The sequence below is a fragment of the Ascaphus truei genome, chromosome 5 (genome assembly GCF_040206685.1).
Source record: "Ascaphus truei isolate aAscTru1 chromosome 5, aAscTru1.hap1, whole genome shotgun sequence".
Taxonomy (NCBI): Eukaryota; Metazoa; Chordata; class Amphibia; order Anura; family Ascaphidae; genus Ascaphus; species Ascaphus truei.
Window position 1 is genome coordinate 123311538 of NC_134487.1, and position 18323 is coordinate 123329860.

Genomic DNA, 18323 nt, shown 5'->3' on the forward strand with positions numbered 1-18323 from the left:
GGGAGGACCCAAAGACGTGCAGGGACGTGATTGCCCGCTTCCATTCATATACCACCAAGGAGAAAATCATCTCCAAAAGCAGAGAGATGAACCAAATCACATTCCAAGGCGTACAGATCCAGATCTACAATGATCTCTCGAGAACAACTATCTTCCGGCGTAAGGATCTAAAACCACTGACCCAACACCTGCAAACTCACAACGTGCGCTATAGATGGGGCTTCCCATTCAGATTTAGCGTCCTCGCTAAGGGTAAGCTCCATGCTATCTCTCACATTGAAGAAGCCCCCCATTTCCTGCGACTCCTGGGCCTCCCTGCCCTCCAGGGACAAAGACAAGAGGAAGAAGAAGAAACCAACCTGCATCGACGCCAGCGGGGATCCAGATCTTCGGAGAGCCTGGCCCAGCAGAGGACGACAAAAGCGCCGTCAGGATCCTAAAGACACAGACTCCGAAGGAAAAGGAAAAAGAAAAACCGCGCTGCTACCAGAACAGCTGAGATGCCCGCGCCCCATACGCGCCGAGCAGCAACTTTCCCCCTCCTTGTTCTTTTTTCCCCCTGCTCCACTCCATAAAGCTTTCCGGTACTAGATGAGGAGATCCCCCCCCCCCCACACACCACCTAGGGCTTACATCTACCCACCCAGCCCTCACAAGGCCTTGACCCCCCCCCTCCCTCCCCACCCTCCCACCACCCACTCACCCACAGGAACTCCCAAAGAAAAAAGCACTTACCCCAAGGTGCCCCGCCCGTCTGCTCTAGCCCCATTCCCCCCCCCCCCCCGCTAGAGAGCAACACCCCCCCTGCCTCCCGACCTACCTAATGGAGGTGGGGGAGAGTTCGGAAGAGTGGAGCTGGGTAGAGGCCAAGCGGAACCCATCCACGGACGCAGAAACAGCCTGGTAAAGTAAAGCAAAAAATAAAAAACCAGAACGGCCCAGAAACGCCCACGGGGGGGGGGCGCTGCTGTATAAGCTACGACTGCTACACAGCAGATTGAATGGGACATAAGTCTCAGCGCTCCAGATATTCCCCGCATGGATGTTCTCTCCCCCCCCCTCCCCACATTGACTCTAGATACCCCACATTGTCTCCCACAGAGTCCCCCCCCCCCTGCCCTTCCACATGACACCCCCTTACCCTCCCCCGCCTCCCCCCTCCTCCCCGTAACGGGGACTTAGCACAGCCCACACATCAGCAGGTGTAGGACCACCACAGATTCCTGCTACCATACCTCGTACCCCCTCACCGACCCCCCCCGTCCTATCCCCCACAAAGAGAATCAAGCAACCCCAAGATGCCCTCCCCCCACCTGCCTTAGCTCTGCCCCTCCCCTCCCCCCCATGAGAGCACACAGAGACAAAAGACTTCCCAGTTCCCCAGCTTACCCTGAGGAGACGAGCCGGAGAACAGATGATCGAAACGGTGGGGAGACCAGGCGGAACCCAGCCATGGACGCTGAGACAGCCTGGTACAGTAAAAACAGAACGAACACTTTGTCCCAGACTCGCCCACAGGAGGGCGCTGTTTCATAAGATAGGAATGTTTTCGCTCACTGAAGAAAGGGTCAGCCACTATTGGGATCCAGATATTCTCTGTAAAGGTGTCCCCCCTACCCCCACCCCCTCCCACCCCTCCAGGTTATGGGAAATTTACAATGGTGTTCACAGAGCCTCCCCCCTCCCTCTCCCCTTCCTCTCCCCTCCCCTTGCCCCCATAAAGTGTAAGGTTAGCTCCCTTCACACACCTCGACGTATAAGTGTAAATAAGTCTGCTGCTCACCAACCCCTCCTACTATAACTCCCCCTCCCCCCCACCTACCCCTCCCTACCCCCCCCCCCCGGTCTCCCCCCCCATACACATACGAACCGCTGCAAACGGCAAGACATAGCCGCAATGCGCCCCACGCTAGCCTGAGAGGTCTTTGAAATGCTACAAATGTTGTCTCACTGTGGACACAGTATGAACAGATAAGTGTAATAAATATTGCTGTACCACCAAAACCCTCCCCTCTCCCTCATCCCCTCCCTTACCCCTATGCAAAGTTTAATGGTGAAAAGTATAATATAATGTGAGGATGCAAGTGTACCAAAAATTGCCCCTCTTCCCCTATACCCCCCCGCCTCTCCCGTCTCCCCTCCCCCCCCTCAAACCCTCTCCCTCCCCCCCTCCCCCCCCACCCCTCCCCCACTCCCCCTCCCCCGCACCCTCCCCCCTCCCTTCCTTCCCCACCCCCTTCCCCCCCTCCAAAACAAACAAAAACCTCCCCCAAGAAGACTAAACCTACTCCTGCATTCACTGTATAGCTGAAAATATGCAACAGTCAGTAAAAAATTTCCTATAAATGTTTTCTCTTCAGGTTGTCAAAATATAATGTTGAAAATGTTCCAAAGAAGCTTATCCTCCCCCCAACTGTCCCCCCTCTCTCCCCCGCCCCTCTCCCACCTCCTCCCCCCCACCCCCCCCTGCCCCTTTCTCCTCCTTAATATGAAAGAGTCACTAAGCACCGTAGGCGCGCACGCCTAACCCGGCTCTACTCACAAAGAGCCTGAAAGAAAGGAGTGCCAAGATATAAACCCCCCTCCAAAAAAATGCCTGAGCAAGGCAAATATAAGCCCCTTAATATATCTAAAAATAGGGAAGCCACCCCCTCCACCCAATTGACAGGAGTGGTTTTTTCCCCTACCACAAAGAGGGTCTCGGGCCCAACACCCTGCTCCGCGACAGGCTCATGGTCCCGGAAGTCCTTCTAGGGGTATCTCGCCCCACCACCTTTTTCACACGAGTGTCAAAGGTTATTTTTCTTGGGCCCCACAAAGGCCCGTCTATTTTTTCCTTCCCTACTGTGTCCACCCTACCCCCCTCCCCCCTTCCTCGCGCGGGCACCTCCTCCGCACTCTCCTCTACCGGGTATTCAGACCTGGGCCCCACACCCCAGTTTCGAGCTCCTGACATGGGAAGAACGAGAGCTTCAGAGCCTAGAGCTCTGAAAACACCCACAAAAATATAATGTCTTCCATCAAATTGATTTCGATTAACGTTAAAGGCCTTAACTCAGTAAAAAAAAGGAAACTAGTCCTCACAGACCTCAAAAGATCTAAGGGCGATATTGTCCTTATGCAGGAAACCCATTTTAATTCACAGATGCCCCCTAATACGTTTAAAAGTGTATTTCCAGGCATATTTCGCCTCTTCCCAAAGCAAAAAAAGAGGAGTAGCCATCCTCATCAGAACGGGGGTACCTTTTGTGTTGACCAAGTCCCACGCGGACCCTGATGGGCGTTCTCTAATACTCCAGGGTACCCTAGCAGGCACGCCTATTACAATAGTCAACGTGTACGCACCCAATGACAATCAAATCCCCTTCCTAAAAAACCTTCTAGACTCAATAGAACAACAGTCCCTATCCTCCTTGATTGTAGGAGGAGATTTCAATATGGTGGCCTCGCACATACAAGACAAATCAGGCCCCACCTCCAGGCGCCCATCTCCCAATCCCTCCCCAAGCGCCACTCAAGCCCAAAAAAAAGCCAAGAAATTTAGAGATATTATTGAGAACTACTCACTAGTGGACATTTGGAGAGCTCAGCACCAGGGGCAGAGGGACTATACCTTCTTCTCCACCCCTCAACAGTCCTACTCGAGGATCGATTATTTTCTAGGTACAAGTAACATCTTCCAGGCATCCTCCCAGTCAAATATTGGTCCAATCACCTGGTCCGACCATGCACCGATCGACCTTACCCTAACCCTACCCTTTGTGAAAAACAGCCAATATAAGTGGAAGTTAAATGATTCTATGCTTAACTGCCCCGACACGGAGGCAACAATACGCCAAAAACTGTCAACGTTCTTCCAAATCAATAGAGGCTCCGCCTCAACCCCAGCCATGCTCTGGGCGGCTCATAAAGCCACCATCAGAGGAGACCTAATTTCAATTGCTTCATACAAAAAAAAAAAAACTTAAACTCCAAAAGGAGCTCACAGAAAAGATTTCCCAACTAGAACAACAACATAAAATCTCGACGTCTAAAAAGACGCTAAAACAACTAACCTTAGCCAGAGCTGCCCTTAAACACACCCAGCTCGAAGAAGTCGGAAAAGCCCTTAGGTGGTCAAAACAAAAATATTTTGACAAGGGCAATAATCAGATAAGCTTATGGCTTCGAAATGAAGGGGTGCCAGAGTAAAATCTCAGATAGCCAGAATCCAGACTAGTAAAGGACAGGTCTCATACATAGAGAAGGAGATAGCGCAGGAATTTGCGAACTTCTACTCAGACCTGTATAACCTTCACCCCCCAGACCAAGACCCAGTTAGCCTCACCACAATATCCCAATACTTAGAGCAATGTAACCTCCCCACCCTCTCCCCTGAAGAGATAGAGAGTTTGAATAAAAATATAAGTCAAGAGGAATTATCCCAAGCTATAAAATCCCTTAAAACAGCCAAAATACCGGGCCCAGATGGTTTTTCGAACATTTACTACAAGATGTTCATGCCAATTTTCTCCCCCTATCTTCTGGAAATGTATAATTCCTTTCTACAGGGAGAACCGATACCCGCCACCATCACAGCAGCAAATCTTGCTATTATTCACAAAGAGGGCAGAGATCCGCTTCTTTGTGGAAATTATAGGCCCATCTCCCTGCTAAATACTGATCTCAAAATCTATAGTAAGATCCTGGCAAACAGGCTAAACCCAATTCTCCCTAGACTCATCCATGTGGATCAAGTAGGATTTGTGTCCGGAAGACAGGCCTCCGACAACACCCGCAAAATTGTGGATATAATCGACCACGTGCATCTCTCTGACTCCAAAGCAATGATTTTGAGCTTGGACGCTGAAAAGGCGTTCGACAGAATCAAATAGGCTTTCCTAGACCAGACCATGTTGAGGTTTGGATTCACAGGCCCATTCCTAGAAGGGGTGAGAGCTCTCTACCAAAACCCAACAGCATATGTAAAATTATCAGGGGGCTTCTCAGACCCAATAAAAATCAGGAACGGGACCAGACAAGGCTGCCCACTTTCCCCCCTACTATTTGCCCTAACTATTGAGCCCCTAGCAGCTTCGATCAGGGAAGAACCCAGTATCAAGGGTATCCAAATCGGAGACAGAGAACACAAAATTTCGCTGTTCGCTGACGACGTAATTCTGACTCTCGCTGACCCCCACACATCCCTCCCTAACCTCCAAAGGCTTCTGGCCCAATTTGGTCTGGTCTCTGACTACAAAGTGAACATGGACAAGTCAGAGGCCTTGAATATATCCCTCCCCCCCCAGACGTGCAAACTCGTCCAAACCAACTATAAATACCGGTGGAGCTCCACCCATATTAAATAGCTAGGGGTCAAAATCTCTAATTCCTACAATACCCTATATCAATACAACTACCCCCCCCCCTATTTAGTCAGATTAAAAAAGACCTAGAAGTCTGGAAAAATCACCAAATCTCATGGTTTGGGAGAATGACCGCAGTAAAAATGAACGTCCTTCCAAGACTGTTATATAATTTCCAAACCCTCCCAATCCCAGTCCCACAACCAACGCTTAAAAACATGCAGTCACTACTCCTCCAATTTATTTGGAATGACAAGAGACCCAGGGTTCCTCGTTCAGTGATGCTCTCCTCAAGAATGAGAGGAGGTGTGGGGGTCCCCGACATAGCAAAATACTACATCGCAGCACAACTGAAGCAGGTTGTAGTTTGGAATTGCGACCCGGCCTCAGCTTCTTGGCTAGAGATAGAGTCTCACTACGCCCGCCCCTCTCCATCCAGGTGGCAATGTGGACCACCGGCAGCAGCGGAACCAGGCCACCAAGGTTTGGTCTAGGAGCAATGAGATGCACGTGGGAAGTATGGCTTAAATGCAAAGGGAAGTATGGTCTGGTAGCGTCCCCCTCACAGCTCACCCCCATCTTTCGGAACCCCAAATTCCCACCAGGGTGTTCCCCAAGTCAATTTGACCAATTTCAGAGTCACAATATTAGGATGGTGGCCGATCTACTGCAGAAAGACGTGATTGCTACTTACCAGGCGCTTAGAGATAAATTTGAGATCCGAGGACTCCATTTGTTCAAGTACCTACAAGTCCGCCACTTCCTTCTGTCTCTATCCCCAACCTCCAAATTTCCCCAGCTAACTAGATTCGAATCTTTGTGCTCCAAAAGCACCTACCAAAAAGGTCTGATCTCCGAAATATATAAAGGAATGGAGCCAACTGCCACTCCACCGAACCACCGTTATATGCAAAGATGGTCAGAGGAACTGGGTCTACCAATAGACCTAGAAGACTGGGAGGAGATCTGGGAGCAGGCCACTAAAACATCAATTTGCACAACAACAAAAGAAAACATCTACAAAATCCTATTTCAATGGTACCTGACTCCCGCTAGGCTGAGCCAACTCTACCCTGGCACACCAGACCTGTGCTGGCGGGGATGTGGTCAAAAGGGGGACATGGCCCACATTTGGTGGTCATGTCCGGAGACCCAGTAGTACTGGACCATGATCCAGACGCTTATACATGAGGTCACGGGTCTATCCCTGCCCCTAGACCCGCTGTCCCTGGTGCTGAGCAAACCTATAGAGGACCTACCTCAGCCAATGTCCAGACTAATAACGGCCATTCTGACGACGGCTAGATGCTCCATAGCAGCTGCATGGAAGCAGATAAAACCCCTTCGAGAACGACCGTAACTAGGAGAATCAATGAAGTTATGATAATGGAGAAACTGACGGCTATGCTCCAAAAGAAAATGCCTCAGTTCCTGAACACCTGGGATCCCTGGTTAGGAAGATAGATCCAATTGAGCTAGGCCACAGAAAAACCCGGACCCCCATTCCCCCCCCCCCGGCCCCCGGGGGGGGGGGTGAGGATACGCCTGCGCGTCTCCCCCCCTCCTTACCCCTCCACCCCCTGCATGTCTCCCTCCCGCCCCCCCCTCTTTTCTCCCCCCCCCCTCTTTTCCTCCTACTGAAGGAAACGGAAAATGTTATTGGTCACTGTTAGACTGTGATAAATCTTAGTGTCATGGGCTCATGACACCTCTGTATGTACTGTATTTTCTGAAAGTGCCCCTTTAAAAAAATTGTTATAAAAAAAAGAAAGTAAGCAGTAATCTTTCTAATAGAACATTTAACCGCAGCATCACAGGTTCCATAACATTTTAGATAAGACCATAGATCACACGTCACAGCTATATCCTTTTGTAGTGGGAAATGTCACGACCACAGAAAAACATGTTGCTGGGTTGTCATAGAACTTTGCCCGTGTCAATATTTTGGTTTTATTGAGAGATAGGAAATGGAATTTTGCCAACTGTGGCTCTGACCTGTTCATGTGATGTTAGTTTGCCCGGTCTGTCTCTGGTCCCTTTGCCAGGGCTTTGTACTTTATAAAGATGAGATAGGAGTTATGGTGATCTACATATGGTGGGAGTGTTATTACTCTGATTAACACTGACCTGTTAAATAGCATTTTGAAAAACACAGAAAGAGCATTAGGCTGAGTCCCCAGTGCGTTCTGTGACACGCGCGCCCGGCGGGGGGGGGGGGGAGGGTGCGGCACGTGCACAGCGCTAACCGCGATCTGCGGTCTCCAGGAGAGAGGGAAGCTTGCGATGGGCGGGGGCGTGGCCATTACATCACGCGGCTGGTTCGCCCTCATTGGGTGAACCGCCGGTGGGGGCGTGGCCACGCCTCCGTCGCAAGGTTTGAACTCAATTTGATTGAGTTGTAAAAAACCTTGCAGCACGGCGCAGCTGCACCTTCAGCGTGACAGTGTCTACTGGGCCCAGCCCCATTGAGGGGCGGTGCTTACACGCACAGCGCACGCCGCGCGCACAGACAGTTACTGGGACCGCAGCCTTACAGATCTATTATAGGCTAAAGCAGTAAAATTCAGGGTATTATTGAAAACCCTGCTCTCTGATTGGTTAAAATTCCGGGCATTATCCAATCGGTAATGCCTGGAATTTTAGCAGCTTGCAAAGTGCAGTTTTCAATCTGTTTATTTCCAGCCAATGAGCTTTCAGAACAGCTGAGACAGGGCAGGGGATTGGTTCAAATGAAGTAACAGCTCTGAGACAGGGCATGGGATTGGTCAAAAAGTATCAGCCACGGTTTGACTCCTCCCCCTCCCGAGCTGACTGAGATTTTCTGAGCAGATTCAGTTGAATTGAGAGGAGGGGTGTAGTCTGCAAAGAAGTAAGTGGCTGTCTGCAGTTTGAGTGTGTGTGTGTGTGTCAGTAGCAGTGTGTGTGCTGTTGTGTTGTATATCTGTGTAGAGGTGCTGTGTGTGTGTATATAGAGCTCCAGTGTGTGTGTGTCGGTGTCAGCAGCAGTGTTTATGGGTGTAGCATGTGTGTGTAGCAGCAGTTTGTGTGTGTGTGTGTAGAGGTGCTGTGTATAGAGGTGCATTGTTGTGTATATAGGTGCAGTGTTGTGTGTGTGTGTGTGTGTGGGGGGGGTATGTGTAGAGGTGCTATGTTGTGTGTAGATGTGGGGGGGAGAGTGCAAAGTTTAGTAAGTGGCTGCATTTTTTATTGTGGCTGCTGTTGTGTGTGTGTGTGTGTGTGTGTGTGTAGAGGTGCTGTGTTGTATGTGTGTGTGTGTGTAGAGGTGCTGTGTTGTGTGTGTGTAGAGGTGCTGTGTTGTGTGTGTGTGTGTGTAGAGGTGCTGTGTTGTGTGTGTGTGTAGAGGTGCTGTGTTGTGTGTGTGTGTGTGTGTGTGTAGAGGTGCTGTGTTGTGTGTGTGTGTGTGTGTGTGTGTGTGTGTAGAGGTTCTGTGTTGTGTGTGTGTGTGTGTGTGTAGAGGTGCTGTGTTGTGTGTGTGTGTGTGTAGAGGTGCTGTGTGTGTGTGTGTGTGTGTGTGTGTAGAGGTGCTGTGTGTGTGTGTGTGTGTGTAGAGGTGCTGTGTGTGTGAGTGTAGAGGAGGTGCTGTGTTGTGTCTCTAGAGCTCCAGTGTGTGGGTGCTTGTGTGTGTAGAGGTGCTGTGTGGTGTGCTGTTGTGTGTGTGTGTAGCAGCAGTTTGTGTGTGTTGAGCTGCTGTGTGTGTGTGTGTGTGTGTGTGTGTGTGTGTGTACACACAGAGGGGGCGGCAGTGTGTGGATATAGATATCTGCAGTGTAAGCGTACATAGAGGTGGTTTCATGTATTTACCATTTTATTTTAATAAAAAAATCTATTTAACTATACAAAAGTGTCTATTATTTATGAAATAAGCCTACATTTAGCCTATAATAGTAATAATCCCTGAAGAACAGGGCATTACTGGCCAATAATGCCCTGGCTGGGTTAAAGTCTCTCTGCTTCGCCTCGGGCCTTCAATTCTTCCAGCCAGGGTATTATTGGCCAGTAATGCCCTGTTCTTCAGGGGTTATTACTTAATTATATGAGTGGAATATTACTGATCTAACATTGCAATGTTATGGATTTCCGACCTCTAACTTTTTCTCCCTTGTGCTTTCTCATTAATTCACACATCAGAAGGCTTTTACATAACTCATGCTTATGACATAATTATTATTTGGTTTGAGGATTTTATCTTAATTAAAGCAGCAATCCGAGGTATTTTTATTCTTCAATCTTACCTGAACTGGGGAAGGGTTAACCAGTGTGGGAGACTGCCTGGTTCAGAAGCTGCAGAATCCTAGGGTGGTCCTGGTGTCTACACGGCAAACTGAGTAAACAATATGGCCGGCCAGATCACAGCTCGTTCCAGCGGCCAATAGAAAACATTGTTTCAGCTCTGTATTGGTGACCCTGGTGACAGTGTTCGCAGTCTGCCGCCATATATGTATTTGTTTGTGTCAAAATCGGCACAAAAAAACCCCTACTAATATCCCACGAATCGCGAGGTTGATGGGTGGCGGTGGGGGGGAATGGATCAAGCCTGGGATTGCTGCTTGACTATGTATAGACATTTTCTTTATGCATACAGTAAGCATGTTATCTTTAATGATCAAGCTAATTTATGTGGCTTGAACTAAACAAGTGATTCTCAACCGGGGTTTCGCGGAACCCTGGGGATCCGTGGAGCAGTTGCAGGGGTTCTGCTGAGCCGCCCACAGCATCTTAACCTGGCTCTCCCCCTCCCTCCGGCTCTCCCCCTCCCCCCGGCTTTCCCTCCCTCTGGCACCCTGGTTCTCCCGGCACCCTGGCTCTCCCCCTCCCCCCGTCTCTCCCTCCCTCTGGAACCACGGCTCTCCCCCTCTCCCTTCCCCCGGCACCCCGACTCACTCTCCCTCCCCCGGCACCCCGGCTCGCTCTCCCTCCCCCGGCACCCCGGCTCGCTCTCACTCCCCCGGCACCCCGGCTCGCTCTCCCTCCCTCTGGAACCCCGGCTCTTCCTCCCTCTGGCACCCCGGCTATACCCCCCCCCCCCCCGGCTCGCTCTCCCTCCCTCCGGCCCCCCGGCTCTCCCCCTCCCCCCGGCTCGCTCTGCCCTCTGGCACCCCGGCTCTCCCTCCCTTCGGCACCCCTGCTCTCCCTCCCTTCGGCACCCCGGCTCCCCCCCCCCTCCCAGAGCCTGCTCACAGCCGCTCTCTAGCAGTGCGGCACTTCCGGTGCCGGCTGCTAGCGAGCGCGTGCGTGTCTGCGCCTCCGCGAATCTGTCGCCTCCTGCCCGCAGCCGCCTCCGCCGCCTGAGGTAGGCATATGGGGGGAGAGAGGGAGCAGGGAGATGCAAGGGGGGGGGGGGTGGGAGGAACATGGGAGATGTGGGGGGGTAGGGAGATGGGAAATGCAGGGGGGGGAGGGAAATGCAGGAGATAGGAGATGCAGGGGGGGGAATGGCAGGGGGGAGGGGGAGATGGCAGATGCATGGGGGGGTGATATGAGGATGATGGGAGCTGCGGGGGGTGTGATATGAGGGTGATGGGAGATGCAGGGAGGTGGATATATGAGGAGGAGGAGGAGGATGACGATGATGATTTTACCCATGCGGCCCAATTTTTTTAAATATGTATTGAGGCGGTGGGGGGTCTTTTAATATGTATTGGCGGGGGCGGGTATTTTTATTATGTATTGCGGGGTGGGGTTTTTTGGTATGTATTTTGTGGGGGGGATTGAGTGAGGGGGTAATTGAAGGAAGGTGGGGGCGAGTGAGAGGAGAGAGGGGGGACAGTGAGTGAGGAAAAGCGCATGCCACGGCGTCAATACATTTGTTTTTACGCGATGTCGCCAGCACTATTAGCGCGGCCTAATATGTGTCAGCCAGGTAGGGGTTCCCCGAGATTTTTCTAAATACTTCAAGGATTCCTCCAAACAAAAAAGGTTGGGAATCACTGACCTAAGTTGAGGACAACCAAAAGACAGAATAGTCCTATCTCATGCATGGAACATTCAATCATTTGTCTGGTATATCACACATGGTTTTATTACGCATCCACGCTCATGATTTGTATTATGTGATCAATAATCATTGTTATATGTTTCCCTGGAACTTTGTATCTTTGTTTTACTTATCTTTTTTTTAAATTAAATATTTTGTTTTATGTATGTTTCCTGTGGAATGCCATATGATAACATATTTAACCGTTTTATGTTACTTGACTCCACAGGGGCCAGCTCAACAGCAAACCACTGGTTCTACAAGAACATCTGTAACACAATGACTCGCAACGATGCAAAAAAACATCAAATTAAGTGCAATTCAAAGCCCCATAAAGTTGAATTTTAGTTTGAATGCAATTCAGTCTGACAAGTTCTTATCTCTTCTGTTGAGCATGGTTCCAATAGTGTGTCACAAAAGCCAGGAAGACAGATTGAAGAAGGCCAATGGATTACCACCCACTGAACATGGTTTTAACATTCGATCTGACCAACACTTGGAATACCATCACTTCTCAGAACCAGTTTATCATGGAAATAGGCCGCATTGCTCAAACATTTGCAGTGCGAATTATGACTTTGACAGTTACGACTACTGTGATGGGAAGGGTGCATCTGAAACAGATGCCATGTTGCCGGATAGCAGGACGTCGAGTGACGGAGAGAAAAAAGATGCCATTGCTGAGGGGAGGAAGAAGCTGCCAAAAGAATCTAGTTTAACCATGGCACTACAGATCCTTCTGCCATTTTTGTTAGCAGGGTTTGGAACTGTGTCCGCTGGCATGGTTTTAGACATTGTACAGGTGAGTGTCACACTACTACACCTTTTTTTTATGTTTCCTAAAGTATAGCGATGGCCCCGATGCCCCAACCAAAAACAGACCTATGTTACCGATTTTGGAAGGATTAGGACTAGCTAAATGTTATTGTCAACTCGCTTCGAAGCTGACAACCCCTACTATGACTGCGGTGCAGGACCCCACTGTTAATTGCTTAAAGCTATAACTTTTGCACCAACTGTATATTTTTACCACTTTATTTAAATAAGCAAATGTATAAAGGCTTCACGGAGAAGCCAGGGGCAGCAGCCTGACAGCAGCAAATCCCTGCCTCAGAGTCTTCTTTCTACATGGGAAAGCTTAATACGGTACCATCTCCTCTGCTAAAAAGCAAACTGCTAGTATAGTTATGCACTTTGTAAAATCCTGCGTGTGAAATCACTCTCCTCTAACTGCCAGTATAGACATTTGAATTTTTTATTGCAATTAACATAACTTGTCTTCTGTGCCTCACATTTGTTAATTAAGCTGTGTCTTGGCAGAACTTAATTGTGTCAGGTGACTTCTTAGGCCTATATCGTTAGAGACAGACTGGGGAAAACAGTAAATGCAAGGAGTAAGCGGCTTCCAATCTTTGAAGTGGCCCATTTGTAAGTAGGCTACAGTGTGGAGTATAACAGGGAGTTGCACAGAAGTGAAACAAGAAGTGGACAGCAGCACTTTTATTGGCCATAAATTCTGCAGTTGTACTGCGCTGGAAAGGAGGTCATTTTCTATCAAAGACTCGAAGACACAGCACTCTTCATTCAAGAGCACCACCATTCATATATTGGATTTCTCACATTTTTGCACTATGACCTTTCAGTGCCCAGCTCACAACACTGAACTTGCAGTACTACAACTGCCATGCCTCCTCTACTATTTATATTTGCTTTAACCTCACTTCTTTCCAAACTACACTTTTTTTTCCACCAGCCTCATTATTCCTCTAACGCCATTCATATATCTCCATCTCTCCTTCCTTCTCCACTTCTGAGTTCATACGAACTCCTTACCTCTCTGCACCCTTTGACTCCACTCTGCAATACACCCTGCACTAAAACACACCCCTTTAAATCTTCAGCACACATCCGCTTTCTTTGCACGCTTCTCCTTGCTTCTGGGGATATCTCTCCTAATTCTGGTCCCTGTCTTATTTCTCCATGCTCTCGTCCTCACCTCCAACATACCTTTACTCCTCAGGGTGTAAAGCCCTCTATCCTCATACCCATCCCCTGTCAACCTCACTCCCCTCTTCCTTTCTCCTGTGCCCCTTTGAATGCTCACTCCCTCTCTAACAAGTTCTTCTCTGTACATGACTTATTTTTCTCTCACTCTCTGCTCTTCTTTGCTATAACCAAGATTTGTGTCACTCAGTCTGATTCTGCACTGGATGCTGCCCTATCTTATGGTAGCCTTTCTTTCTCCCACACTCCGCGCCCTGATGGCAGGAGTGGAGGAGTGGGCTCCTCTCCTCAGTCTAGCATTACCGAACCCTTTCTATTTCTCCCTCTTTTCCTTCCTTTGAGGCTCACAGTGTCCAGCTTTTTTTCCCCCTCTCCCTCTCCATGTGGAGGTCATCTATTGCCCACCTACCTCTACTCAACCCTCTTCTGTCTTTCTCGTTGACTTTGAATCCTTGCTCTCATCCTTTCTCTCCTCTGACTCCCCTGCACTTCTCCTTTGGGACTTCAACAGCTGTATTGGTGACCCCTCTTTCCCTTGGGCTTCCGGCTTTCGCTCTAACCTCTTCTTTTGGCCTTCACCATTGGATTGCAGCCAGCACCCACAAGGATGGACAATCCCTGGACCTGGTTTTCACCAAAAAACTTTTACATTTCTCCATTTCCCCCTTTTCTCTCTGACCATCCCATTTTCTCTCTCTCATTTCTCCACTTCACCTCCATCTACTCCTCATTTCTGCAGAGACTTGCGTTCTATTAACCTACAGGCTCTTGATTCCGCTTTGCGCTCTTCCCTCTCCTCTACTCCAGACTCTGACAACCTGGTCATGAACTGCAACTCTGCCCTACCCTCCTCTGTTGATCTACATGCCCTTGTTTTTCTCTGCGTTCTTGCCCTTCTAACCCCAGACCCTGGCTAAACGGCGCACACACATGTATGCTGTGTTCCTGCACTCGCGCCTCTGAACGCCTTCGGAGGAAATCTCATACTCTCGCAGACTTCCTTCACTACAAATGTATCCTTTCATGTTTCAACTCTGCCCTCTCCCAGGCTCAATAAACATACTTTTCATCACTAATCAACACTCACAAGTCTAACCCATACTGACTCTTCTCTGTCTTTGACTCTCTACTCGGACCACCGTCTGTTACTTGTTTTTCTGTCTCCATTCACCTCAGGACTTGGATGAATATTTCAAGACAAAGGTGGATTCCAATCGACAAGGCATCCCCTGTGTATCCTCCTCATATTCTACATCTCTTCCTAACTCTTCTCCTGCCTTCCTCGACTCTTTATCCTCTGTCACAGAGGACGACGCGTCGCTGCTGATCTGCTCTTCATCTACCTCTTGCTTCTACTCTTATACCTACACTATTTTCAACTCCTCCCTCTGTTACCTTTCCCGTCTCCTTCTCCTTTAAACATTCAACAGTTTTATAGAAACAAATAAAGAGAAACCTCGCTCAACTTACATAGATGTCTGTTACCTGGGAGGTTAGGGGAATACTGAAAGTGTACCGGCAAGGTACACAGAAAAAGAAATCCAAAAAATGGTGCATTCTGCCAAATGTATCCAGACGATTAAAAATGTATAGGATATAAAACTTAACATTTAATTGTCAAAGTTGCAATCTTTGCATACTATAAAATGAATACATTAAAGAAAGCAAAACAATCAAATACACACACTAATATATACTGTACACTATAGTGCTTCAATGGTACAGTGAAACTAAAAAGGTGTTCACCCTCAGGGGTAAAGCAGTGTGTTGCGCTGGTTGTAATGGGCAACCTAGGAAAGCACATAAAGCCCTCCGCATACAGAAAAGGGTGTGGGGTGGACACCTTCGATAATGCAAAGCTGTTTGAGCCAGAGAGAAAAAAATGTGTATCAATTTATTCTCAAATATTGTGCTTAGCTGTGAGTGGCAGCAGAGTAAATGCACAGTAAAGAGACCCAAAATAAAAGTGATATTGTGTTTAATATGACAGTAAGTGTGATGGTAATTAGTGTGGGGGAAAAGGTAGCACCTTTTTGTCAGAGAAATGTCAGTAAATTAGCCACTGCCTGTCACCTAAGTAGTAATGTATGATCATTTAACTCTGAGTGTACAGCCGGTAGAACGCAGACATATATATCGCCAAAAGATCACAAATTGACCAGGATCCGCTGATCATTACGTGTGATTACTAAAGTATTAATAATCATGTTCTGTTTCAAAATTACAGTGACAGACATAACTAAAATCGAGGATAATTTCTGCCTATTCATTAATCAGCTGTTAGGTGGAGGAGTGAAAACGCCACTGCTCATGCAAAATGCTTGAATGGAGTGTCCTACACCAGTATCTGTATAGTGTGTGTAAGATATATATATATAGATATATAGATAGATAGACAAACACACACCTAATCCTTTAGCTCATACGATTAGGGAGGATAGAGGGGGAGAGTAGGGATAGGTAAGGGAAATGCCTATCAATACTTTTACACTAAAGACTCACTGTCCCTGAAATTGTATCTGTCAATGCAGTAGTATGCAGGTTGTGCAGGATAATCTGCAGCTGTAGCTGAAGAATGTTTGCAGAAAAAGTGTGAAATTCACCATTTGATAGGGCCCTGTTGCGTGACCACCTGGGATGAACGCCACCGGACTAATGAACCTGGCACGGACCCGACATACGTTTCGCTGTAATGCACAGTTCTTCCGGGGTGGTGTGTGGCATCCCTGGCTGCTCTAAAGTGCGTGGAAATAGTTTCAGGCGAGGAGAATCCTGCTTGTGCAGCCAACACAACATAGACAAACAAATTCCTCAAAATGCAGGTCTCCTCTAGGACAGAGGTAACGGTGTTTCTCCTCTGTTCTTGGCTGTTACAATAAATGAAGAATTGCATTGTGAACTTTTGTGTAAAGCTCTACTTTGTACCTCTGTTCTAGAGGAGATCTTTTTGTGCATCTCTGACTGCCCCTTTGTAGGGTTTGGTTGCCTTGGCAACCAGGGACACTGAACATAAAATAGTTTAACTAGAGGTGTGTTGTGCAGGGCTATACTACAGGTGAAATTTTAAAAGATTTTTTACATGTATTCCAATACTTGAAAGTTTCTATCATTACTTGGGTGAATTAGATAAGTATTAGTTATTTATAGAAACTGTGTTAACCCTATGAAGTTTTCACATTTTATAGGTCAATATTTTGTTCTCAATTACATATATTTTAAGATATCCACGGAACTTAGATGAACAGACTCTTTTTTTAATAAAAAAAATAAAGATGAAAATATCTATACATATAAAGATTACGGAGGGAATTAAGAATTGTGTATATGCAACAGTTGTACCCTTACTCAACAACGGCAAGCTTGATCCTACATGTCTCTCTAATTATCGCCCGATCTCCCTCTTGCCTTTTGCCTCTAAACTCCTTGAACACCTATATCTGTCTCAGCACCTCTCCTGGCTTCCTATTACATTTCGTATTACTTATAAAATTCTACCCCTCTCGTTTAAGGCTATACACTCCTTTTCCCCTCTCAGCACCAATTTCTCACTATACAACTGCCCGACTTGCTTTCTGCTCAATGGTGTGTCTTTTGTCTACCCCTTTTGTATCTAAAGCACTCTCCCGCCTTAAACCTTTCTCATTCATTGACCCACACCTCTGAAATGCCCTTCCCCTCAATACTCGACTAGCACCCCCACTCTCTCCCCATTCACCTCTCTTCCCCTCCAGAACTCTCTTCCCCCTCCTCTCTCTACTCCCCCTCCTCCTCTCTCTACTCCCCCTCCTCTCTCTACTCCCCCCTGTCCTCTCTCTCTCCCGCCTGTCCTCTCTCTCTCCCCCCCTCACCTCTCTCTCTCCCCCCTCACCTCTCTCTCCTCCCACACCCTCATCTTTCTCTCCTCCCATCCCCCACCTTGCTCTCCCCCCTATCCCCCACCTCGCTCTCCCCCCCACCTCTCCCCCACCTCGCTCTCCCCCCACCTCTCCCCTCCTCCACCTCTCTCAATCCCCCCATACCTATCTTCTCCCCCACCCTTTCCTCTCTCCTCCCTCGCCCCCTCACCTCTCTCTCTTCTCCCCCCCCCACCTCTCTCTCTTCTCCCCCCCCCCCCTCACCACCTCTCTCCCCCTTCTCATGTGCTACTTTACTTCTTTTTCCTACACAGGTGCAGCAGCGTAGTTCCGAGTTATATATCTTTACAAAAATGTCTATTATTTTATGAAATAAACCTACATATTGCCTATAAAAGTAATAATCTCAGAACAGGGCATTACTGGCCAATAATGCCCTGGCTGGGTTAAAGTCCCTCGGCTTCGCCTCGGGCCTTCAACTCTTCCAACCAGGGCATTATTGGCCAGTAATTCCCTATTCCTCGGGGATTATTACTTAAGTAATGACTTGTTCTTTGAGGATTTAATTTTTAAGGGTTTTATTCATTATTCTGCAATATTTCCTGTCACAGCACGGAAATAAAACCTGCCATTAAAATGTTTCCTAATATATCGTTGCAATCACCAGTATCGTAACTTAATAAATAAGGCAGTAATTATATTTAAGAAGAATGAGCATTGAGACTCTGGCCTAATTAGACAAAGTACTATACGACATAGGAACTGTAATTTTCTGTACTCTTTACATCAACATTCTACCAATCCTTTTTAATCTTTGTAAAGTGATTTTTGCTTTCAAGGTTATTCCTCAGCATGCTCTACCCAACCAGTATGTGGATTTTTGGTGATTGCACAAAATTAGTTTGTTTCATCTCTTAGAATGTAGGATTATGGGGAACATTCATAAGTAAAAGAAATAATTTAAAAGCTGAACTTTTTATGTTTTTTTTTCCCCCAACAGCATTGGGACGTATTCAAAAATCTTACAGAAGTTTTTATCTTAGTTCCTGCACTCCTTGGTCTTAAGGGGAACTTAGAAATGACATTGGCATCTAGACTTTCAACTGCAGTAAGTACTTTTGGGGG

General features: G+C 47.8%; 1 protein-coding gene across 4 annotated transcripts in view; it reads left to right on the top strand.

Moving 5' to 3' along the window:
* The window catches only part of SLC41A2 (solute carrier family 41 member 2), a 176420-nt gene that overhangs the window by 34973 nt on the left and 123124 nt on the right, over positions 1 to 18323 (top strand). For 3 of the 4 annotated variants that reach the window (XM_075600575.1, XM_075600576.1, XM_075600578.1), the window contains 2 exons: positions 11570 to 12142; positions 18199 to 18306. In XM_075600575.1, the coding sequence (XP_075456690.1) occupies positions 11633 to 12142; positions 18199 to 18306 (618 nt within the window). In that variant the 5' untranslated portion in view covers positions 11570 to 11632. Of the gene's footprint in view, positions 1 to 8158; positions 8215 to 11569; positions 12143 to 18198; positions 18307 to 18323 lie in introns of those variants that run through there. The other variant, XM_075600577.1, reaches the window with a different exon arrangement.